A 25,618-nucleotide genomic window follows, 5' to 3' on the forward strand; every position below is an offset into this window, starting at 1 on the left:
CGGTGTATAAACTCGAACCCAAAACAATAAAGTAAATGGCAACGGGATCATACTTATCAGTAATTACCTTAAACGTAAATGGGTTGAATGCCCCAACCAAAAGACAAATACTGGCTGAATGGATACAAAAACAAGACCCCTATATATGTTGTCTACAAGAGACCCACCTCAAAACAGGGGACACATACAGACTGAAAGTGAAGGGCTGGAAAAAGATTTTCCATGCAAATAGGGACCAAAAGAAAGCAGGAGTAGCAATACTTATATCAGATAAAATAGACTTTAAAACAAAGGCTGTGAAAAGAGACAAAGATGGTCACTACATAATGATCAAAGGATCAATCCAAGAAGAAGATATAACAATTATAAATATATATGCACCCAACACGGGAGCGCCGCAATCTGTAAGACAAATGCTAACAAGTATGAAAGGAGAAATTAACAATAACACAATAATAGTGGGAGACTTTAATACCCCACTCACACCTATGGATAGATCACCTAAACAGAAAATTAACAAGGAAACACAAACGTTAAACGATACAATAGACCAGTTAGACCTAATTGATATCTACAGGACATTTCATCCCAAAACAATGAGTTTCACCTTTTTCTCAAGCGCACATGGAACCTTCTCCAGGATAGATCACATCCTGGGCCATAAATCTAGCCCTGGTAAATTCAAAAAAATAGAAATCATTCCAAGCATCTTTTCTGACCACAATGCAGTAAGATTAGATCTCAATTACAGGAGAAAAACTATCAAAAATTCCAACATATGGAGGCTGAACAACATGCTGCTGAATAACCAACAAATCACAGAAGAATCAAAAAAGAAATCAAAATTTGCATAGAAACTAATGAAAATGAAAACACAACAATCCAAAACCTGTGGGACACTTTAAAAGCAGTCCTAAGGGGAAAGTTCATAGCAATACAGGCATACCTCAAGAAACAAGAAAAAAGTCAAATAAATAACCTAACCCTACACCTAAAGCAACTAGAAAAGGAAGAAATGAAGAACCCCAGGGTTAGTAGAAAGAAAGAAATCTTAAAAATTAGGGCAGAAATAAATGCAAAAGAAACAAGAGACCATAGCAAAAATCAACAAAGCCAAAAGCTGGTTCTTTGAAAGGATAAATAAAATTGACAAACCATTAGCCAGACTCATCAAGAAACAAAGGGAGAAAAATCAAATCAATAAAATTAGAAATGAAAATGGAAAGATCACAACAGACAACACAGAAATACAAAGGATCATAAGAGACTACTATCAACAATTATATGCCAATAAAATGGACAACGTGGAAGAAATGGACAAATTCTTAGAAAAGTACAACTTTCCAAAACTGGACCAGGAAGAAATAGAAAATCTTAACAGACCCATCACAAGCACGGAAATTGAAACTGTAATCAAAAGTCTTCCAGCAAACAAAAGCCCAGGTCCAGATGGCTTCACAGCTGAATTCTACCAAAAATTTAGAGAAGAGCTAACACCTATCCTGCTCAAACTCTTCCAGAAAATTGCAGAGGAAGGTAAACTTCCAAACTCATTCTATGAGGCCACCATCACCCTAATACCAAAACCTGACAAAGATCCCACAAAAAAAGAAAACTACAGGCCAATATCACTGATGAACATAGATGCAAAAATCCTTAACAAAATTCTAGCAATCAGAATCCAACAACACATTAAAAAGATCATACACCATGACCAAGTGGACTTTATCCCAGGGATGCAAGGATTCTTCAATATCCGCAAATCAATCAATGTAATACACCACATTAACAAATTGAAAAATAAAAACCATATGATTATCTCAATAGATGCAGAGAAAGCCTTTGACAAAATTCAACATCCATTTATGATAAGAACTCTCCAGAAAGCAGGAATAGAAGGAACATACCTCAACATAATAAAAGCTATATATGACAAACCCACAGCAAACATTATCCTCAATGGTGAAAAATTGAAAGCATTTCCTCTAAAGTCAGGAACAAGACAAGGGTGCCCACTTTCACCATTACTATTCAACATAGTTTTGGAAGTTTTGGCCACAGCAATCAGAGCAGAAAAAGAAATAAAAGGAATCCAAATTGGAAAAGAAGTAAAACTCTCACTGTTTGCAGATGACATGATCCTCTACATAGAAAACCCTAAAGACTCCACCAGAAAATTACTAGAACTAATCAATGAATATAGTAAAGTTGCAGGATATAAAATCAACACACAGAAATCCCTTGCATTCCTATACACTAATAATGAGAAAACTGAAAGAGAAATTAAGGAAACAATTCCATTCACCATTGCAACGGAAAGAATAAAATACTTAGGAATATATCTACCTAAAGAAACTAAAGACCTATATATAGAAAACTATAAAACACTGGTGAAAGAAATCAAAGAGGACACTAATAGATGGAAAAATATACCATGTTCATGGATTGGAAGAATCAACATAGTGAAAATGAGTATACTACCCAAAGCAATTTATAGATTCAATGCAATCCCTATCAAGCTACCAACGGTATTCTTCACAGAGCTAGAACAAATAATTTCACAATTTGTATGGAAATACAAAAAAACCTCGAATAGCCAAAGCTATCTTGAGAAAGAAAAATGGAACTGGAGGAATCAACCTACCTGACTTCAGACTCTATTACAAAGCCATAGTTATCAAGACAGTATGGTACTGGCACAAAGACAGAAATATTGAAAAATGGAACAAAATAGAAAGCCCAGAGATAAATCCACGCACATATGGACACCTTATCTTTGACAAAGGAGGCAAGAATATACAATGGATTAAAGACAATCTCTTTAACAAGTGGTGCTGGGAAAACTTGTCAACCACTTGTAAAAGAATGAAACTAGAACACTTTCTAACAACATACACAAAAATAAACTCAAAATGGATTAAAGATCTCAACGTAAGACCAGAAACTATAAAACTTCTAGAGGAGAACACACGCAAAACACTCTGCGACATACATCACAGCAGGATCCTCTATGACCCACCTCCCAGAATATTGGAAATAAAAGCAAAAATAAACAAATGAGATCTAATTAAACTTAAAAGCTTCTGCACATCAAAGGAAACTATTAGCAAGGTGAAAAGGCAGCCTTCAGAATGGGAGAAAATAATAGCAAATGAAGCAACTGACAAACAACTAATCTCAAAAATATACAAGCAACTCCTACAGCTCAACTCCAGAAAAATAAACGACCCAATCAAAAAATGGGCCAAAGAACTAAATAGACATTTCTCCAAAGAAGACATACAGATGGCTAACAAACATGAAAAGATGCTCAACATCACTCATTATCAGAGAAATGCAAATCTAAACCACTATGACGTACCATTTCACACCAGTCAGAATGGCTGTGATCCAAAAGTCTACAAGCAATAAATGCTGGAGAGGGTGTGGAGAAAAGGGAACCCTCTTACACTGTTGGTGGGAATGCAAACTAGTACAGCCACTATGGAGGGAGAACAGTGTGGAGATTCCTTAAAAAACTGGAAATAGAACTGCCTTATGATCCAGCAATCCCACTGCTGGGCATACACACTGAGGAAACCAGAAGGGAAAGAGACACGTGTACCCCAATGTTCATCACAGCACTGTTTATAATAGCCAGGACATGGAAGCAACCTAGATGCCCATCAGCAGATGAATGGATAAGAAAGCTGTGGTACATATACACAATGGAGTATTACTCAGCCATTAAAAAGAATACATTTGAATCAGTTCTAATGAGATGGATGAAACTGGAACCTATTATACAGAGTGAAGTAAGCCAGAAAGAAAAACACCAATACAGTATACTAATGCATATATATGGAATTTAGAAAGATGGTAACAATAACCCAGTGTACAAGACCGCAAAAGAGACACTGATGTATAGATCAGTCTTATGGACTCTGTGGGAGAGGGAGAGGGTGGGGAGATTTGGGAGAATAGCAGTGAAACAGGTATAATATCATGTATGAAACGAGTCGCCAGTCCAGGTTCGATGCACGATACTGGATGCTTGGGGCTGGTGCACTGGGACGACCCACAGGGAGGGTATGGGGAGGGAGGAGGGTTCAGGATGGGGAACACAGGTATACCTGTGGTGGATTTATTTTGATATTTGGCAAAACTAATACAATATTGTAAAGTTTAAAAATAAAATAAAATTAAAAAAAAAAAGGAAATCAATCCTTAATATTCATCAAAGGGACTGATGCTGAAGCTCCAATACTTTGGCCACCTGATGCAAAAAGCTCATTGGAAAAGACCCTGATGCTGCGAAAGGTTGAAAGGAGGAGGAGAAGGGGACGACATAGGATGAGATGGTTGGATGGCATCACTGACTCAATGGATATGAGTTTGAGCAAGCTCTGGGAGATAGTAAAGGACAGGGAAGCCTGGTATGCTGCAGTCCATGGGGTCACAGTCAGACACGACTGAGCGACTAAACAACTCCTTGATCGGGCTTCCCAGGTGGCTCAAATGGTAAAGAATCTACCTGCAATGGAGGAAATCTGGGTTCAACTCCTGGGTTGGGAAGATCCTCTGGCTCCCCACTCCAATGTTCTTGCCTGGAGAATTCCATGGACAGAGGAGCCTGGCTGGCTTACAAAGAGTCCACTGGGTTGCAAAGAGTTGGATGTGACTCAGCAACTAACACTTCACTCTTTAATCATATCAGCAAGATCCTTGGCAAGTACCTTTCCTCCTCCTGATGAGACAATACTCTAGTATCCCTCACTGAATTCATTATTCTGGTACCCAGAGGCAAATTCAACTTCAATATGTGCCATAATTTTTCAAATTCTCCTTTCTTTCAAACACTGAACTCTGCATTGGAATGATAAGTTTAAAAAAACCCAGAAAAACAAAAACAAAACCCCCCATAACACTGTGTCCTAAATCCATTGGTTTTGTCTCAAGTTTCTATTTCCTAATTTAATAAGGCTTCACTTTGTTTTCTTCTCCCCTGAAGTGTAAGTCTTAGTTGCCCAGTCATGTCCGACTCTCTGAAACGCCATGGACTGAAGCCCACCAGACTCCTCTGTCCATGGAATTCTCCAGGCAAGAATACTGGAATGGGTAGCCATTCCCTTCTGCAGCGGATCTTCCCGACCGAAGGATCGAACCCGGGTCTCCTGCACTGCAGGCAGATTCTTTACCATCTGAGCCACGTGGGAAACCCATTCATAGGTATTTATAAGAAAAGATTCTATAGTTAACTAAGTTTGGGAAGTTAGAAAAACAAAGTTAAACAGAGTTCTTTATTATATAACTTTTTAGAAACTTTGATACAATCATTTGAATTGTAAAGGAAGATTTCAGGGTTTTGGATAGTATATAGATTTGCGTAAGTTACATAAAAGTATAAAATTATTTCTTCATGAACATCTTAAAGGGGTCAATATTTTACAGTAAGTATTTCGAGAAACAATATGACTGCCCCTGATAGGGGAGGAGTAATCACACTGATGTCTGAGAAGTCTGTGGATCCAGATGAAGATGGCTACAAATACCATGACCAGTGAGGCAGAGCTACATTGCACAGTACTGAATCTATTGCCTTTAAAACTGAAACCTCATAATAGCAGGCATATTATGAATTTAAAATGAGGTCAAACAAAAATTGTTAACAGATTACTTATAGGTCTTTCTCTTTATGGGAAAATTATAATTTTGTATGTAGGGAAGAATGAAGTTTCTTTAATGCTGAGGTACTAAATTACTTGCCCCATGAAAGGAAAAAGTAAATTCAATTTGTTGTAGTAAGTCAGTAATCACCCAGTAGTTTATCCATCAACCTAGGACTTGAGTTGCTTGATTTCCAAACTGAAAAGAAAGCAAAATACACACAGATACTAAAGGTAAGACAACTGAACAAGCACTTTTTAAAATTAATAAAAATACATCACTATGAAATAAAATTCAACAAAAAGGTTTGTTAATACTTTATTAGTATTTTCTAATGGACAAAACATAATGCAAACCAAATAAAATTTTAAATCTTTTTAGTTCAATAAAAATAACTGACATTCTGATTGCTGTTTCTTCTTTGTTAAAGAAGTATTGATAGAATAGTTAGGCACACAGTTGACACTTATTGTACAATGATATGCACAAGTTATCTTTAAACAATTGTAATCCTAAAATGTGCTCTTTATATTTTTCCCTTGTAATACAGGAGCCATGCTCCTATAAGCAAAATTTACTAATAACAAAAGAATTTTACAAGGAGTGACAAAACGACTTTTAAAACAAGTCCTTAAATAAAAGGATGCAGCAACAACGGAATGTTAAGTTGTTGGGTTAAGAAGACAGTTTAACTAGATCTCAAAACATTAAAAATTCATTTATTTTACAATTACTCAAATACACATGCATTAAATGAAAATATTGCACAAATTAAAATTTTAGATTGTGAAATTTTATATTGTTCTTAAATTTTTAAAAATTGGTACACTTTCTAGTAGCACTTAACTGTTTGATTTTTTTCCAAACACCCGCAGCAGAAACTTAAAATGAAGGAACTGCTATATTCAAGAAAGTTTTAAATGTTTTTTAAAATAAAAATTAAGGCTAACCAAGTGCATCCATTGGTCAATGGCACAATTGTTTTCAGCAACTATTCAGAAAACCCTAATCACAGGAAATGCCCATCTTAGTATTATATTTAAATCATACAATCAATTTTTTAGAGGAATGAACTGTAAGTTATTAGTGATGGTTTCTAAATAGTTTATGTTACCTGAAAAATCAGAAAAACTCAAATGAAGAATGATTAATTTTGAAGGTTCTTGCCTAAAGGCACCACTGACTTAAAAACACATTCAAAAATCAAATATCAGAAGACATAAAGCCTCTTCCTGTATATATTCATATATGCAATAAATGCATTAAATGTAGTAACTTCATTAAACATAGTACACTGTACTTGACTTATGGGTTAAATATTTTACACACAGCTCGACCAAATCACTCAAAAAGTATATCTAATTTTAGCATGACCACAGCTTTCTCTGATGTAAAACAGAGATGTGCAAAGAGAAGATGCACAACCGTTTACATAGACTACCATTTGACATTTCTGCTTCTGAAATATAAACTCTTTTAAACAAAAATTATTTTAAAAACCCACTTACTCTAATAGTTTTTGGTATGACTGCAGTTATCTTGCAGGGCTTCATGAAAATCTGCAATACTGCATGACCTTTCCCTGGTTGATGGCCAGCGTTCCTCACATTATCTAGAAATGCTTTTTCACATGTACACAGTAGACTCTTACATGAATTCTGTTTACTCTTAATATTTACTTATGTCAAAAATATACTGGAAATGGGCAGGGGTGTATCTTAAAATCATTGCACTTATGGCCATGCTGATGCTTCCTACAGACATGTTTCACATGTTTCTTCTAAAGCCTGGGGCAGGAAGATACATTGAGAAGAAATATTATTTCTTCCACCAGAGTCAATAAAGATCTTTTCTCATTTGGAAGTTTAAATGAAAGGGATTTATGTAATTCTGAAGACATGCAACACAGGCTGAATATATGCAAACTCTAAGTATGCATAACAGCATTGTTAATAAATATGATCATTATCATAAAGCTTTAGAGGAAGGCTTTATTCTATCAGGCTTTGATTCATAAGTAGGATCTCAGCAAGAACAAGACAATAACATCTTGTCCCAATCTTAAAACTCCCAAACAACTGGGATACCAATACTCTGTCCCTTTATCCTAAGCACCCGGAAGTTCTTTTAACACCAGCATCTTGGCTCAGTGGTCTTCTGATAAATAGCTTCACTATTATAAGGTTTTAGTGTTAAATATTTTTAAAACAAAAAACGCTGAGACACCCAAACACTTAGTGGAAGTTAAACTATGCAGAAGTCCTGCATATAAAACATATGAAGACTTCCAAGATGGACAAATGGAGACTGAGAAAACGAAAGGAAATGCAGAAGCTCCAAAACTGGAAAAGGTATTTTGTTGTTGGTATAAAATTATTTTAGGGACTTAAATGTATACACCAAGGGGTTTTGCCAACTTGCTTTATTTAGTAGAATTTTACATTATGCAAAATATAAATAAAAGCATATTTTAAAAAATATTATAGTTCTGTTTTCATTATTTCTTTTCATATATGTACACTGTAATAGAGTTAGGAATTTGTATGTTTACATACAACTTATAAGCTCATTTAATCCTTTGATTTGCTATTTTTGCAATCACCTAACGTATGTCTAGATCACACAATTTAAAATTATCATAGAGTAACTTTCAGGAGTACTTTTTTTAAATTTCCATATTTTAAGAAGTATTTGGCAGTTCCTTCAACAAATTCTAGCCCCTATTATATAATCAGTAATCTCTTAAAGAAAGCTGTAATAACTTCAAAACTTAAGAGCCACCATATGCTTCTTTTTGCACACAGAATGCCAAAATAAAACTTAATTATGAGTACCATAAGAGCAAAATAGAGCCCTTAAGACATAGAAGAATTACTTAAAATCTGTTTTCTACCAATGAATAACAAATCCAATCAAACTTTGGTTGTGACTGGTTTTATTTTACATTAGGTTCTTATGTCATGAAAACAAAAGTGTAATTTGGATATGTCACTTCATACTTTAAGGGCATTCTGTCATTTTCCCTAGACCTGAAACAGATGTTTCAAAGATCATTCACCTGGCTAATCTACACCGTATCAAAATTCCGACAAAGATATATAAAACCATTATGCAAAACAAACCCCTCCAAACAGTACATTGCACGGTTTCCCACTGTTAAACAAATTAGCCAATTTGTCTGTGAACCATTGTTTTGTGCTTTCCTTAGCTCTCATATATACACTCTGGCACTTTGTCATTGCTGGAGAATGCTGATTAGTTTGAAACGGAAGAGACCAATGTCATCCTTGCTTGAGCTGTAGGCAGTATCCTCTCAGTGTTGCAAAAATATGCACCAAATCATTTAAGACACAGAAATCTCTCTTGGTACAAGTGGCTGGATTATAGACAATGATGAGAAGAATGGCAGTCATATGGATGTATTAATAATCTATTCTGAGACACTAAAAGACCGGTGCAGACACAACAGTATATGAGTTAAGCCCCAGAAGATCCGTCCATACCATTAGTCCTGGACAAAATGAACACCAGTTTCAGAGATTGGAGTGTCACCTTTTCTGTAAAGAAGGCGCTTGAGTAGTTTGAAGTTTCTGTTTGTATTTTTGCATCTGCTTTGACCGTGAATGCAGTTTGTTGAAAAGTTCACGGAATTTATACTGTGGAAATAAGGTTTCCAAAAAGCCTTCCAAAAAGACATAAACCATTCTCCTATTTAACTGGTTGTGCTGAAACATTTCAAAAACACGAAGAATACCTTTCCGTGTTGTCTCAGCTCCAATAATGTGCTTCAGTTCATCTAAATAAGGGGAGGGGAAATAAACACAATTCATTATTCAAAGGAAATACAAAAGTATTCTAAGTTAAAACATGTAAAGTACACATTTGAGTGACTGATAAATAGCCAGTATTCAGAGAATGACCTTAATATAAGTTTAATAACTGACTTAAAACTTATATACATCAAAAATATGGACACACTTGTATGGTATTGGGAGACAATACAAACAACAGAAAAAGCAGAACCCAGACTCAGAAACCCCAAACTAAGTGTTATAATCTTGTCCCTAATGTCACTCAGCTGTGTCAGACTCTTTGTGATCCCATGGATAGCAGACCACCAGGCTCCTCTGTCTGTGGGATTTTCCAGGCAAGAATACTTGAGTGGGTTGCCATTTCCACCTCTATGGGATATTCCCAATACAGGGACAGAACCCACGTCTCCTGTGTCTCCTGCATTGGCAGGTCGGATTATTTACCACTGAGCCATCTGGGAAGCCCTGTCCCTTAATACCTATATAACTCACCCACCCTGAGTTTCTTTCCTCATCTGTAAAATGGGAATTTATAATAACCAATATCATTATTACTGTGAGAATGTATAAAGCTTTGATGAGATAAACTGAAAAGTGATCTGTAAACTCTAAAACACTATAAAAATATTCTCCATCTAATGCACAATGAGAAATACTACAAACAAATGTGGAAACTTGATCTCTGATTTAAAAAAACTTGCAACACACTAATAGTGCATTGGCAGGATCTGATTGGTACAAACAGATAAAGGATTTAAGAACATGAATAAGGAAATGAGCCCCAAGTGTGGAAAACATACAAACAAATGGGGTGGAACAATTTGGCTCCGTTTTAGGATTCCTGTAAAAGAAAGTGGTGAAAAGAATGGAAAACTGACAGTGCTCCAACTGGCAGGGTGAGCACACTTGGAGTTCACTCACAGGCAACATGAAGTTACTAGAGACACCTGAGTGTGGGAACATCATGTAGGATCATTCTTAATTATTTATAAACAGGGCCCCCAAAACAACACTTTATTGCTTTCAAAAGAAACATGCAACTCCTAAAAAGTATGTTTCTAACTAGGGTACAATATAATTTTAAGCAAATAGTTTTTAAATTCACTAAAAAACAGGTGAGGAATTCTGTACATATAAAAATACTTATTTTTATATCTTTCCTCACTTCCTTCAAGTCTTCATGTAAGTGTCATCCACTCACAACTGCAACTCACCTGTCACTTCCATTTTCCTGCACTATCTGTCTCCTCGGCTCTTAGCACTATCCAATATACTGTGCTTCATCTATTTCTTTTGTATGTCTTCTGTGTCCCCCCAGTAGAATGTAAACTCTGAGGAGGCAACGATCAGTGTAAAGAATAGTGTCTGGCTCATGAAATGCTCTCAATAAATATTCATCGTATAAATGCATTAAGATTTCTTTCTACTCCATAACTGAGTACATCTAAAGCACCATCCGGTTTATTCTAAAAGTATATGAATATCCTAGGCTACTGTTTCTCTTTATTTTTCTAAAATGTTATTTCTGTAACTTGCTTTTTATCTCCAAACGCAAAAGTATAGTCTATAGAGTGTAATAAAAAGCCATGTGGCAAATATCCAATTTAATGGACAGAAGAGAAAGTTGATTAAAATCTACAATGAAAATTTAGTTTAAAGAAAAACAAAATTATAGGAAAAGAAATAGATGATATTGAAAACGTAAATATTTTTCTATTCCCTACATCCATAATTAAAATGTGGAGAAGAGATGTCTAGGTATTTTAAAAGACATTTATCACCATAGGAGAAATCAATCACCCAACTAAACAAAACTTCTCTTACTGAGAGAAGACAAATGGACAAAGTAAATCTAAGTTAGTGAGATAGTAGAGTTCTAAAATAATTCATATTACACCAAAAGAATGCCACCATGTATACTTTCTTTAGGATCATGTTTTAGCAGAGATTAAGCATGTTTCAAAGGCATTCTTTGAGAAAATGTGTTTGTTCTCTTAAACAGAACAAATATTCTTTCCGAAAACCTCATACTTCATTATACTTTATTATTAGCCCTTTTATCTGTCATGGGCTTCCCTGATAGCTCAGTTGGTAAAGAATCTGCCTGCAATTCAGGAGACCCTTGTTTGATTTCTGGGTTGGAGAGATCCCCTGGAGAAGGGAAAAGCTACCCACTCCCGTATTCTTGGGCTTCCCTTGTGGCTCAGCTGGTAAAGAATCCACCTGCAATGCAGGAGACCTGGGTTCGATCCCTGGGTTGGGGACATCCCTTGGAGAAGGGAAAGGCTACCCATTCCAGTATTCTAGCCTGGAGAATTCCAGGGACTGTATAGTCCACGGGGTCACAAAGAATCAGACACGACTGAGTGACTTTCACTGTCATCTGTCACAGATTTTATCATCAACTTTATTCTTAAAATGTTTCAAGACAGCAAAGTGAAGCGGTTCAAGTATAATTTTTATTGAAGTGGTTGAATACAGTGGTTTCAAGAACTCAAAGCTAAGTCAGACTTCCAATACTCACTCCTTAAACCTCGGGTGTGTGTGTTTTAGTTGCTCAGTCATGTCCAACTCTTTGGGACCCTGTGGACTATAGCCCACCAGGCTCCTCTGTCCACAGAATTCCCCATGGAGTAACTACAGCACACCAGGCTCCCCTGTCTATGGAATTCTCCAGGCACGAATACTGGAGTAGGTGGCCATTGTCTTCTCCAAGGGATCTTCCCGATCCAGGGATCGAACCCCAGTCTCCTGCATTGCAGGCAGATTCTTTACCATCTATTCCAAGGTAGATGCCAGGCAATCTACCTTGGGTATTTACACTTAACCCCTTTGAGGTGATTTTTTCCCTCATATTTAAATCTGTGATGTTAACAGTTTCCTAGGCTTTATAATATTGTTATATTTGTGTGTGTGTGTGTGTGTGTGTGTGTGTGTATGTTAGTTGCTTAGTCGTGTCTGACTCTTTGCAACCCCATAGACCATAGCACAACAGGCCCCTCTGTCCATGGGATTCTCCAGGCAAGAACACTGGAGTGGGTTGTCATTTCCTTCTCCAAAAGGAACTATAGAAAGAAAGAAAGAAAGAAAGTGAAGTCGCTCAGTTGTGTCCGACTCTTTGTGACCCCACAGACTATAGCCTACCAGGCTCCTCCATCCATGGCATTTTCCAGGCAAGAGTACTGGAGTGGGGTGCCATTTTCTTCTCCAATACTGTTATGAAGATTAGTTAAATATATATGAGAAATAAGTAGCACAATGCCTCCTGGTATATAAGCCATCAAATTGATGTTATTATAGTCAAAAGGCAGCTAAATTTGGCATGCTTAATGCACGCCATAAATTCGGAAGTACAAATTGAGATTTATGCTAAAAATGTTCACTTACCTGGCATAATTGAAAGTAATTTAGTTTTTCCTGCGACTCTTGTTCTCATTCGAATACCTTTATCTCTGCACGGGATAGTCTCGGCTAAAATGCCATTTGGCCAAAAGGCATCTCTATTTAAGAAGATTAAATAAATTTTGTAAACATTTTCATTTTCTAATGATACAAGTTGGTAAAATTATCCCAATTTTCTACAGAAAACATAAATGCAAAAAAAAAAAGGAAACATTTCTGAAATTCTATTTAGGTGTGATATTCAACAGATAGTAACTAAGTGCAGGGTTTACACAAGAAAAAAATAACAGAAGTATGCCCTGGAGTAACTGCATCCATATCTTACAGCTGTGTTGATTACAATGTTTCTTTCACCTATATAATCCACTCTTCTTTACTTTACAGTGTGCTGATTACTGTTCCCTAGTTCTTCAAGCCAAAGAGAGGAATTAAGCACAATAACTAAGCTTCTACCTGGGGATCTGGTCTCAGAGAGAGCCTGCGAGAACAGTTCTTAACTGACTGCCCATTAGAAACACCTGGGAGTTTTAAACACTATGTCCAGGCCTTCCACCAGATGCATTAAGTCAGACCCTGCAAATGCGACCTAAGGATCAGTACTTTTTAAAGCTGTTCAAGTGATTCCAATGTGCCCTCCAGAGGAACAACATTTACACACCCTGAAACAGAATGAACGTGCCAGGGAACGCAGTCCAGCTTTTAGAAACAATATGGTACAGTGATGAGAAACTCAGCTTCAGATTAGAGAAACTTGTTTCCCCAACTTTCTAGCACATGAGCCTTTGGGCAAGCTGCTGAACTTCTCAAATTCTCAATTTCTTTGTAACAAAATGGAAACAAAAAACCCTATCTCATAAAGGAGGATAAAATCAGAAACTGGCCATAGTAAAGTAGTTGCTGCTGCCGCTGCTGCTAAGTCACTTCAGTCGTGTCCGACTCTGTGCGATCCCGTAGACGGCAGCCCACTAGGCTTCCCCATCCCTGGGATTGTCCAGGCAAGAACACTGGAGTGGGTTGCCATTTCCTTCTCCAATGCATGAAAGTGAAAAGTGAAAGTGAAGTCGCTCAGTTGTGTCCGACTCTTAGCGACCCCATGGACTGCAGCCTTCCAGGCTCCTCCATCCATGGGATTTTCCAGGCAAGAGTACTGGAGTGGGGTGCCATTGCCTTCTCCAAGAAAAGTAGTTGGATGGTGCCAAATATTGTACGCTATTGATAGCTGCCTTCTTGTTTCTGTTACTTCAAAGGACATGATGCCATGCATATTTGTGTTCTGCTTATCTCTCACTGTTAGAAAAGATGTTTATTTCTCTGCCGTTCCATGCATTCCTTGAAGGGACTGAATCTTACCTCTGAGTCACCAGTTAAGAGGGCTAGACACAGAGAAGGGGCTGAGAATATTTTTGGAGAATCGATATATGAACTGGAGTATCACTGCTCTTAATTTGAACCTTTTCAGAGGTTCTAAATAAAACCTCTAAATAAAAGAGCCTAAATAAAAATAAATAAAAGGGTCTAAATAAAAATTTAGACCATGGTCAGAGACAAATTTCTAAAATATCTCACTTAAAATCAAAGTTAGCAACTACAACTGAGAAAAATTACTCTCCAAAACTAGGTAATCTGATTATATGACCATGCCATGTATATACTAGTACTTCAATTATTTTAAAGCCACATTACTGTGATAAAATGTAGCCTAAGATCTAAAAGATTTTTCATTTACAATTTTTTTTTCTATTCTGGTTCTAAAGAAAACAAAGATTAATAGGTGCAAGGGATAAACGTTTATTATAATTTTTACAAGTCTTTTTGGTCATCAGTGATGATTAAAACCAATGTTATGGCCAGAAAGAAAAGGAACGCGATAAAAGTTAGTGATAACAATGTTCAACTCTGTGCTACCTGCAGGAAGTGACTGTGTCTTAAGATATACCTGAAACGTTTCACTAAGTCAGCTACTTGCTCCGGTGAGGTCATCCAATCAACATGGTCAACTATTTTTCTGAAAGTAAAGAAATTTAAATAAGTATGGTCAAAATTTTAGAAGGTAAATCAAATAAAGAAACATTACTTCTTTCATGGAGTAAGCAACTTAATTTGTGTGTAGATTATCTCTGATAGCAATAGAATGCTTCAATAACCTTCTTCAAAGGCCCACAGAAAGAAATTCCCCTACAAAAGTTTGGGCAATCTACTTCTAAAAGTAAAACTTGAAAAGCTAAGTAAGATCAGCCCTAAGTAGTTTTTTGTTTTTTTTAAAAAAGTGGTACCTATTAATAGTATCACCATATGTAGCTCTTATAAGTTGTTGAAGTAGGTTTTTGATATTCCTTCGCAACCACTGATTTCTCTCTTTTAAGTCGAATACTTCATCCATGAGAAGCAGCATTACCCTAAGTGGAATATTATCATCCACCTGAGAAAATAAAGGGAAGAAATGAGATATATTTATTTGAGTTATCTATCTCTTGTGAATGGCTAATTTTGTTGCTTTTACCAAATGATTACTACTATTTACAGGCTGGAGAACAAGTTATACTATAGCTTTTATAACTGACTTTTTATTCTAATTCAGCAAAAAATACTTTTTTTTTTTTTAGAGCTTCTCCATCTTTGGCTGCAAAGAATATAATCAATCTGATTTTGGTGTTGACCATCTGGTGATGTCCATGTGTATAGTCTTCTCTTGTGTTGTTGGAAGAGGGTGTTTGTTATGACCAGTGCATTTTCTTGGCAAAACTCTTAGTCTTTGCCCTCCTTCATTCCGTATTCCAAGGCCATATTTGCCTGTTACTCCAGGTGTTTCTTGACTTCCTAATCATCCCAGACCAGGGATCAAACCCATGTCTCCTGAATTGGCAGGCGGATTCTTATTCACTGCAACACCAGAGGAGTCAGCTGATACTGTGCCTTGATTACTGTAGATTTATAGTAAATCTTGAAGTAGGGTGAGTTCTACATAATTTTTTTTTTCTTCTTCAGTATTGTCTTAACTATTCTAAGGGTTTTTCCTTTCTATATGAATGCTAGAATCAGAATCTGTTTCTCTGTATTTACAAAATGGCTTGCTGGGATTTTGAATGGATTACATTTAATCTATAGATCAAGTTGGGAGGACTTGACATCTTAATAATATTGAAACTTCCAATTCATGAACACAGAATATTTCCCTATCCATTACCTAAGGGTGGAAAAATTCTTGTATAGCCTAAACTTAAAAAAAAAAAAAAAAAATCCTGAAAAGCCAAGTTCTAGGTCTCTAAGTTTAAGGCTTTGGGTCTGATCCACATGCTGTATAAAATCCATCTCAAAGGTGTATATCATGTCTTTACCACTTTCTAAACCATAGTTTCCTTCAACTAGAACTCACTGATTTATCTCTGAATGCTTCAACAGACTAGATTTATTTACTTGATTCAAGTAATTTACAGACTTTTCCTATAGGCTTTTAAAATGCTAATCATTTCCCCCTGAGACCTCTGCCTTTTGCTGGACCCTCATCTTTTTTTTTTTTTTTTTTAATTTTATTTTATTTTTAAACTTTATATAATTGTATTAGTTTTGCCAAACATCAAAATGAATCCGCCACAGGTACACATGTGTTCCCCATCCTAGACCCTCCTCCCTCCTCCCTCCCCATACCATCCCTCTGGGTCGTCCCAGTGCACCAGCCCCAAGCATCCAGTATCGTGCATCGAACCTGGACTGGCATCTCATTTCCTACATGATATTTTACGTGTTTCAATGTCATTCTCCCAAATCTTCCCACCCTCTCCCTCTCCCACAGAGTCCATAAGACTGTTCTATACATCAGTGTCTCTTTTGCTGTCTCGTACACCAGGTTATTGTTACCATCTTTCTAAATTCCATATATATGCGTTAGTATACTGTATTGATGTTTTTCCTTCTGGCTTACTTCACTCTGTATAATAGGCTCCAGTTTCATCCACCTCATTAGAACTGATTCAAATGTATTCTTTTTAATGGCTGAGTAATAATCCATTGTGTATATGTACCACAGCTTTCTTATCCATTCATCTGCTGATGGACATCTAGGTTGCTTCCATGTCCTGGCTATTATAAACAGTGCTGCGATGAACATTGGGGTACACGTGTCTCTTTCCCTTGACTAATTTTGTTGCTTTTACCAAATGATTACTACTATTTACAGGTTGGAGAACAAGTTATACTATAGCTTTTATAACTGACTTTTTATTCTAATTCAGCAAAAAATACTTTTAACATCTGTTTTGACAGAAAACAGAATTAAACAAATCTACAATGATGAGTAAACCCCAAAGCTGCACTGGAAAAACCTTCTCCAAGTGGATTCATGATGACCTTAGGTTTGGGACCTTTTAGTAGAGTCTCTGTCAGTTTGTAACACATGCTAGCTAGCCCCTCTGCCTATTCTATGGAGCAGCTTTTTCCAAAGGACAAAATATTCTCAACATTTCTTTTTATTGAATAGAACAAAATAAAATCTACACAGAACATTTTGCTTTGCTTGGTTAGTGAGTTGTACATATTAGGTATTCTCACAATAAAGAACCTGAAATAAAATCCAGTACACAGCTAACATTACAAAAGTCGACTAAATTACTAGAATTTTCTTTTAATTTTTAACAAGTAAAAATTTGTACACTTTCATCATGGGAATATTCAATTATGATATAAAAAGTAAAGAAAGACAATGAGAATCCTTTGATGTGGAAATATATAGATAAAAACCAGAAAGGTGCAGATCTAGAACTGCAACAAAACTGCATAATTGCTAGTAACTTTATAATTCTTTGATCACTAAGCTACTCTTTTCTATTTCCTCATCAGTGTTGTAATTTGCATACTGAGAAAACAGCAAGAGTCATTCATTTTTCACTGTGTTGTAAACATTTTAAGTGTGCCTTCTCTTTACATATCAAAAGTTCATGGCTTATCTACTCTCAATACTGCTCTATTCTCTGATCAAGTATATTCATAAGTTTAGTGCCACATAACAATTCTAATAAACAAATTATAAACACTTACTAAAAGGTATAATGTTATGGATATTATAACAGTACAACACATAATAAACATTCTTGAAAAAACAAAAATATTATCTTTGTTTAAGACAGTTTTACTGTAAAGAAATCCAATGAGAAACTGAAGGGGGATAATTATAACTTTAAAATAAATCTGCATAATAGAACAGAATATAAAGCACAGACTCAAATATATAAAATAATTTAACTTGTAACAAGGGAGAAACATACACTGGGGAAAGCAGGCCTTCTCAGTAAATAGTGCTTAGGTCAACTGGACTCCTACATCATTCTACACACAACAATTAATCCTGATGAATGGCAAATCTAAGTTTTGGCATGGTAAAGGAAAACGATGTTTGAGGAAAAGCATAGGAGAACATCTATGTGACCCTGCAGTAAACACAGATCATACATAGAGAATAAAAGCACACAAAGTGGAAGATACTTACAAGAGACAAATACTTGTATCTGACAAATAACCGATACTCAGATTATACAATGTACTCCTACTAATCAAAGACAAAGACAGACAGCCAAGCCAACAGAAAAATGGGGGAAAGGACTAGACATATAAGACGGGACACTCAAATGGACAATAGGCTTATGAAAAGAGGTTCACAATTTTAACAGTCATCAGAGAAATGTAAATCCATATGAGATACAACAACCAGGATGGCTAAAATTAAAAAGGCGTGACATAAACATATTGAATTCTGGCAGGCTGTGAACCTCTGAAATTCTCATGCATTGCTGATGGTAACGTAAGTGGTACAAAGAGTGTGGAAAACTATTTGAGAGTATCTACTAAAACTGAATATATTTGTAACCTCTGACCAAGCAATTCCATTTCCGGGTACAGAGAGAAATGTGTACATATTTATTTAATCAAAAGATATGTACCCAAATGTTTATAGGAGTACTGTTCATAACATAGCAAATAAATTGTATTATATTTACAAAATGTGGTACTGTAAGGCCACAAGAATGAAGAAACCACAATCACACAGAACAACATGGAAGACTACCACAATGCTGAAGAAAAAAAGCCAGACTGAAAGGAGCACATGCCTCACAGTTTCATCTACATAAAGTATAACAGCAGGGCAGAAGTCAGGATAGTGATTATCCTTGGCAGGGGAGCGGACAGTGACAGGAAGAAAGCAGTAGGGGCTTTCTGGGGTACTGGCAACGTTCTGCTTCTTGTTTATAGTGCTGGTTACTTGGGTATGTTCAGTTTCTAAGAATTCATCAAACTTAATGATTAAAATATGAGTACATTAATAACATACACATATTATACTTCATTAAAAAGTTAAAAAGATCTGCACAGTATGATTTGAATTCCAACTGACTGCTACCAAAACAAAAATTAACTCACAGTATCATCAAGTTGAGCTGAAACTCGACAATGTTCAGGATCTGAATCAGTCTTCGGAATTAAAGGAGGAACCTAGTATTAAAAAAAAAAAAAGAACAAAGTAAACACACTAAAGCAGAAAATGAAAGAACACAAGATAATAAACTGAAACAAGTGTCAAATATAATAAAGAGCACTTGATTCTGGGGACAATAGATAAACAAAATTTAGACAGCATTAACAAAGTATTAACAATCTAAAATTAAAAAATGAATATAAAAGTGTAATTATTTCATTATCAACAGATTGTTTTCCTTTAAAAAAAAAAGGATTCATTTTGAGTTGGAAGGAGATATTAGTCATTCAAACCTCCATATTTTTTAGAATTTAAAGCTAAGAAATGTTAAATGATTTAAAGACAAAAGTGAATAGCACAGAGAATAGAACTGCAGTCTTTTTTCTTCTATCATAAAGAGCCTTGCAGTATGTTAACAGGCTGAAAGAAACTAATTAACTAATTGTTACACAATGTAAGCTATCAAGAAGAGGGACAGAAAGACCAGTGCTAGCTGGTAATCATTTCTCAGTATAGGAAGGACCACCAAGATCACCTGTTATAACCCCTGCATGTACCGGTCAGGAAAAAGAAGAATGCAAAAGTTCAGTGACTTCTGTATGAAGTCATATGGGTAGTTACCAGCAGAAGCGGCACCAGACAACCCTCCCTTCAGTGTTAGTGCACTGCCCCACGATTAGAAATTCAGATGGAGCATCAAGAAGATATGAGAGTTGACAGAAGAGTATGATTTACACACACTGTATTTTAGGAATTGTCTCTTACAATAAATAAATTCTATCTGTGTTTATATATATTTCCTCTTCATGGAAACATGATCTAACAAATATAAAGTTCTAATACCTACATGATTTCTTTCATAGTCTTGATTATAACTTTAAACAACTAGGTCGAAATTATTTTTTAAAATGTACATTAGGAAGCAAAAAACTACTTGATTCACCAGTATCCACTACCAGTATAAAGAAAATGCTTCCAAGCAAACTCCTCTGTTCCTCTCACAGGTATCTACATACTAAGGATTGATGATGTTGAAAGACTCTTCCTCCCTTTCATCTCGTGAATCTTAATCGTGTGACTCAGGAGAAATTTATGCTTGCTGATGAATACTAATATAATTTACACAATAGCACGTACCTGTTTTGCTATAAATTTTAACATTATAGAATAAATATGCTATAATGGAATAAAACAGTACAAAGAATGTTAACTTCATTAATTTTCAATGTGCTTTAAATTAATTTTTAAATTGTACTGCAATAGAGACTGAGAAGTGAGTGCATTTTACAGTATCCACTTCTGATAATTAATTCTCTTTAGCTTTTTAATTCTTTATGAGACTATGTGTCTAGAGAGCTTTGGACTTACAAAGAGAAATAAGGTAAACCTAAGCAGGAGCTCAGTAAATCTTAGTTGACCTAAAAATCATTTCCTTCAGACATTACTGAAAACATCTTCTTACCTTGAAAAATGATTGCCTTATATCTTGACCTAATCTTTCTGACATTTTGCCCATGTTGTCTGACATTTTAGTCATTCCCTCTGCCAAGCTATCAGGAAGGGATTTGACTGCATTTGAAACATTCCTCATAGAATTTCGAAGTGGATTTACAAAAGTGTCCATCTAAAGGGAAAAAGATATTATATCATGACTTCACTGTATCAAGTTTATTATTCAACTGAGAAGCCTCAGAAAACCAAGTGCCACACACAAAAGGTGTAATAACTTTCCAGTCTATAACTCATTGCCTTTTAAAAGTACGAAACTGTTGTCTTCAGAGTGTCTTTAAAATGTATTTTCAGACACAAATATACAAGTGATATATTTACTGGAAGAAAATGAAAATAAACCTTGGGTTGCCTTCTTACTAAGCAAACCTCTGAAAAAAATGAAGAGTTTTCCCAAACGGAAACTTATCCAAGTATAAACAGCTACAACATACTTCTGCCGTGATTCAAGGCAACAATGACAGATATTCTGAGCAATACTGAAAAGTAAATGAGCAGATACAATAAACAAACAGAAAGCTCAAAGAACTAAGATTTATTTAACAAAGTAGTTTTTAGGATAGGTTTCATGCTCAATTAGAATCTATGGAAGGAATTTGGAATCTATTAGGAAAAAGAAAAGCTGCAAATCAGACATGCAAGCCATATTTTACTAAGGCAGAATAGAAAAACCATAAAGAAAATATGCTAAGAGATATATAAAGAAATAATCTCAGAGGGATAGGAAGCTTTAAAATTGACATTCTGACTGTAATAGATGCCAGATAGTTTCAATTAAGAAAGGGAGAGCCATCTAATAAAGAACCCAAAGATACATATGGATCTTGATTTTTAACAGATAAAAACAAACAAAACGAAAGAAAGAGAGAAGGAGGCAGGGAGAGGAGGAGGAAAGGAAGGAAAGGAGAAAATAAAAACCAGACAACAAACCAAAGTCAAACAATACTAAGAATATTTTCCAGAAAGTGTTGAATCTTATAAAAACTACCATAGAAACAAATTATGTTCCATGCAGGAAGAAAAAAAAATAGCAATCATAGCAAAAAACACTGAACCCCACTATTTAAGAAACACAACATTAATAGATATTAATAAGATAAAAGTATTTAATATGCTTTCAGGATTTCCAACAAGAAAACCAGAAAAGGTGAAATAGGTACTGTAATAAACAATAACAACAAAAGGGAATTTCAAGATAACTGTAAAAGTGTCAATAATTCTCTGGCTTAAGCAAGGACAACAGTCTTACAGATATGCTTGCTAGAAAATACAACCTGTAGGAAGGACACTGTCACAGTACAACAAATTCACAGTAGAACCAACGGTGACAAATGAGGAAGAAAGGCTTGAAAATCGCTACCACTGAAGAGATACAGAGATTAAAAAGAGTAACAAGAAGAAGTTAACCATCGTGTGTGCATGTGTACTTGTGTGTAAAATTATATATACATATATATATTTGGGTGAAAAATTATAATATATATGTATGTGTGTAATTCTAATTCTATATACAATAGTAATTTTCAGTTAACCAGAACAGTGTGTTCAAATTGGTCAGGACATTACTTCTATACTGACACTACTGCCACGTGTATTAGAACACAAGAATTCTTAAGAGAGATAAACATGAGAATACCACACTTAAAATGTACAACTTTAGGAAAAATGGCCACCATTCAACCAAGTTTTAATGTTCACAGATAAGGTAGAATTTCAGAAGCAAAAAGGCATGAATTTCACTTGAATCTATAACTTACATTAAAAATTGTTTGAACACCATCAAAAGTACTTTAGAATTTTATATATCTTACACTTCATAGTGGAAACATGGGTTCAGCTAATACAATCTTAAGTTGGTTAAATGAATACAACCTCAATTGCTATCCAGGCTTGAGGCTATGCTATGCTAATTGCTTCAGTCATGTCCAACTTTTTGTGACCCCATGGACAGTAGCCCACCAGGCATCTCTGTCCATGGAATTTTCCAGGCAAGAATACTGGAGTCGATTGCCACGCCCTCCTTCAGAGGATCTTCCCCCACCAGGGATCAAATCCACATTTCTTATGCCTGCTGCATTGGCAGGCAGGTTCTTTACCACTAGTGCCTCCCAGGAAGCCCAGGCATGAGGCTAACTACCACTAATACTCTTTCAAAATAAGAGAACTTAAATCTATACCATGAGTTACATCATAATTAAAAATAGTTGTCTGAGCACCAATCCTAGATCTTCAGAATCCATTTCCCTTTTTGTTCCTGTTTTTTCACCCTCCAATTTCTGAGGGTAAAGCTTAAACATCTGTATTGGCGGTGCAAAGTGGAGGGAGCAAAGGAGCATGGAAAAACTTTTACACATGATTATGTCTCTCAACCATAAAAAAAAGTAGAATTTTAGAAGCATAAAATCAGTCTATCACAATCTAATATTTCCAGAAGCAAGATTTGTCCTAAAACAGATGTTTAAAGCAAAAAAAAAAAAAAGACAATTGCAAATTACCAAGCAGATGAGTAAATTATTGACTGCCTGCAAAAGTGTACACTTAGCCTGACTTAACTAGATGTTAGCTATTCAATTGTCACCTCAGTTATTTGTATCAGTTAAAAATGCAAACAAGGGAATTTGAATTTAAATTTAGGTCCCTACCTACAGCTTAAAAATGCCATTACACTATGATAAAAAAAAAACCAAAAAACTGGAAAGATACTGTGTGCATAGAGGAAGACTACTTGTCTATTACTTCTTCTAGGAACTGGCCCATAAATTTTGAAAAGCTAGGCAAATTGTGTGACCAAGATAATGTGTTATAAAGTATTATTTCTCAAACTCTGATTCAGTTCAGTTCAGTTGTTCAGTCGTGGCCCACTCTGTGACCCCATGAACTGCAGCATGCCAGGCCTCCCTGTCCACCCAAACCCATGTCCATGGATGGTGATGCCATCCAACCATCTCATCCTCTGTTGTCCCTTTCTCCTCCTGCCCTCAATCCTTCCCAGTATCAGGGTCTTTTCAAATGAGTCAGCTCTTTGCATCAGATGGCCAAAGCACTGGAGTTTCAGCTTCAACATCAGTCCTTCCAATGAACCTCCAGGACTGATCTCCTTTAGGATGGACTGGTTGCATCTCCTTGCAGTCCAAGGGACTCTCAGTCTTCTCCAACATGATTAGCCAGTGATAAAATGTTTGTAGATTATTTTGTCTAATAGCTATTTAATTTCCAGTGAAATACAATAAAGGAAAATATTATACTACAATTTATCCAAAAAGGAAATGTAGCTGAAAAATCCTCTTGATATTCATGAAAATTATCCCAACAATCTGAAAGAGGTCAAGATGAACTTAGTAATTATTAATATGATTTATGAAAATGTATGTTACTATGGAGTCCCAGAAGTGACTCAAAAGGATTTTTAGACTCTAGTAGTAATTTTTTTAAAAAGTGACATGCAACTATTTGGAGATAAACACATACATATATACATACACACACATACGCACATGCTACTGTAGGGTGGCAAAAAAGAAAATGCCTACATTTAATATAATACTCAAACCAGTCAATCCTGGAGGAAATCAACCCTGAATATCACTGGAAGGACTGATGCTGAAGCCGAAGCTCCAATACTTTGGCCACCTGATGTGAAGGGCTAATTCACTGGAAAAGACCCTGATGCTGGGAAACATTGAGGGCAGGAGGAAAAAGGGGCTACGGGGAATGAAATGGTTGGATGGTAATGGACTTGAGTTTGAGCAAACTCCAGGAGATAGTGAAGGACAGGGAAGCTTGGCATGCTGCAGTCCATGGAGTCACAGAGCTGGATAAAACTTAGCGACTAAACAATATAATGCTTCTTTTATCTCAAAAGGGTATTATCAATTTATAATTTATCTCAAATAGATGCTATCTTAAGAGATAAACTAAGGTAAACATAAAAAAGATGGAATATTGACATGCATCTCTATTGACAATAAACCATTTTAAAGTTGGAATTAAAACTCATACACTTCAATCATGAAATACAAAGATAAGGTCACCATATTTTTCCCCCACCATTATAAAATACATAACCTAGAATTTCTTATTAAAATAAAACATTCCATTTAGAAATGTTAACATTCACTTGGATGTTAAAACCATGGTATCCTTGAGAGATCATTTGAAGTTCTTACAGTTGTTAATTTTTACTTAGTTGTACCAATTCCTTAATCTTTTTTAAACAAGTTAGTCTTTTTATAGGGGATGAGAGGTAGGGAAGTCTTTTAATTTTCATTTTGAAATAACTTCAGACTTTTAAAAAGTTGCAAAAGTAATATACAGAATTCCTACTTACAGTTTCCCCAACTAATGCTGCAGCTCCTGTTACTATTGTTACTACTTCTAAGAGCCAGCACTGATTCAGACAGGCACTGTCATGCAGAGATTATTTCATTTGATTCACACATGCTCTAAACTGAGGATTAACACCTTCGATCTTGAGGAAACTAAAGGCCCAGAGGTCAAGTAACATTTTGCAGGCCACAACTAATAAATGGCAGAACAGGAATCTGAACCAAATGCTGCCTGACTCCACTGTTTGCCTTCTCACCCACTGAGCTCTCTCACCCAACTTGAGCAGTAAATCATTTATTGTCTTAACCTAGCGTCTTATTTCCAGAATAGGCCTGTGTCCCTAAAAATTTAAATAATAACTGTTTCACTCAAAAGGCATAAATTCTTTCAGGGACACAGTCTACTTAACATTTTTACTATCCTTACTCCAATTAAAAGACATTTCCTCCCAATAAGAAGT

The 25,618-nt window shown here is 35.7% G+C and overlaps 1 protein-coding gene across 3 annotated transcripts in view; it reads right to left on the bottom strand.

The window, feature by feature from the left end:
* Positions 1-5,934: 5,934 nt before the first annotated feature.
* SNX13 (sorting nexin 13) overlaps positions 5,935-25,618 on the bottom strand; it is a 147,902-nt gene continuing 128,218 nt past the window's right edge. For 2 of the 3 annotated variants that reach the window (XM_019958506.2, XM_019958505.2), the window contains exons 21-26: positions 20,786-20,947; positions 19,269-19,340; positions 15,134-15,279; positions 14,797-14,865; positions 12,846-12,958; positions 5,935-9,442 (exon numbers count right to left, since the gene is read on the bottom strand). In XM_019958506.2, coding sequence (XP_019814065.1) covers positions 9,195-9,442; positions 12,846-12,958; positions 14,797-14,865; positions 15,134-15,279; positions 19,269-19,340; positions 20,786-20,947 — 810 coding nt within the window. In that variant the 3' untranslated portion in view covers positions 5,935-9,194. The remainder of the gene's footprint in view (positions 9,443-12,845; positions 12,959-14,796; positions 14,866-15,133; positions 15,280-19,268; positions 19,341-20,785; positions 20,948-25,618) is intronic. The other variant, XM_070787566.1, reaches the window with a different exon arrangement.

Source organism: Bos indicus, chromosome 4, assembly GCF_029378745.1.
Source record: "Bos indicus isolate NIAB-ARS_2022 breed Sahiwal x Tharparkar chromosome 4, NIAB-ARS_B.indTharparkar_mat_pri_1.0, whole genome shotgun sequence".
NCBI classification, from domain to species: domain Eukaryota; kingdom Metazoa; phylum Chordata; class Mammalia; order Artiodactyla; family Bovidae; genus Bos; species Bos indicus.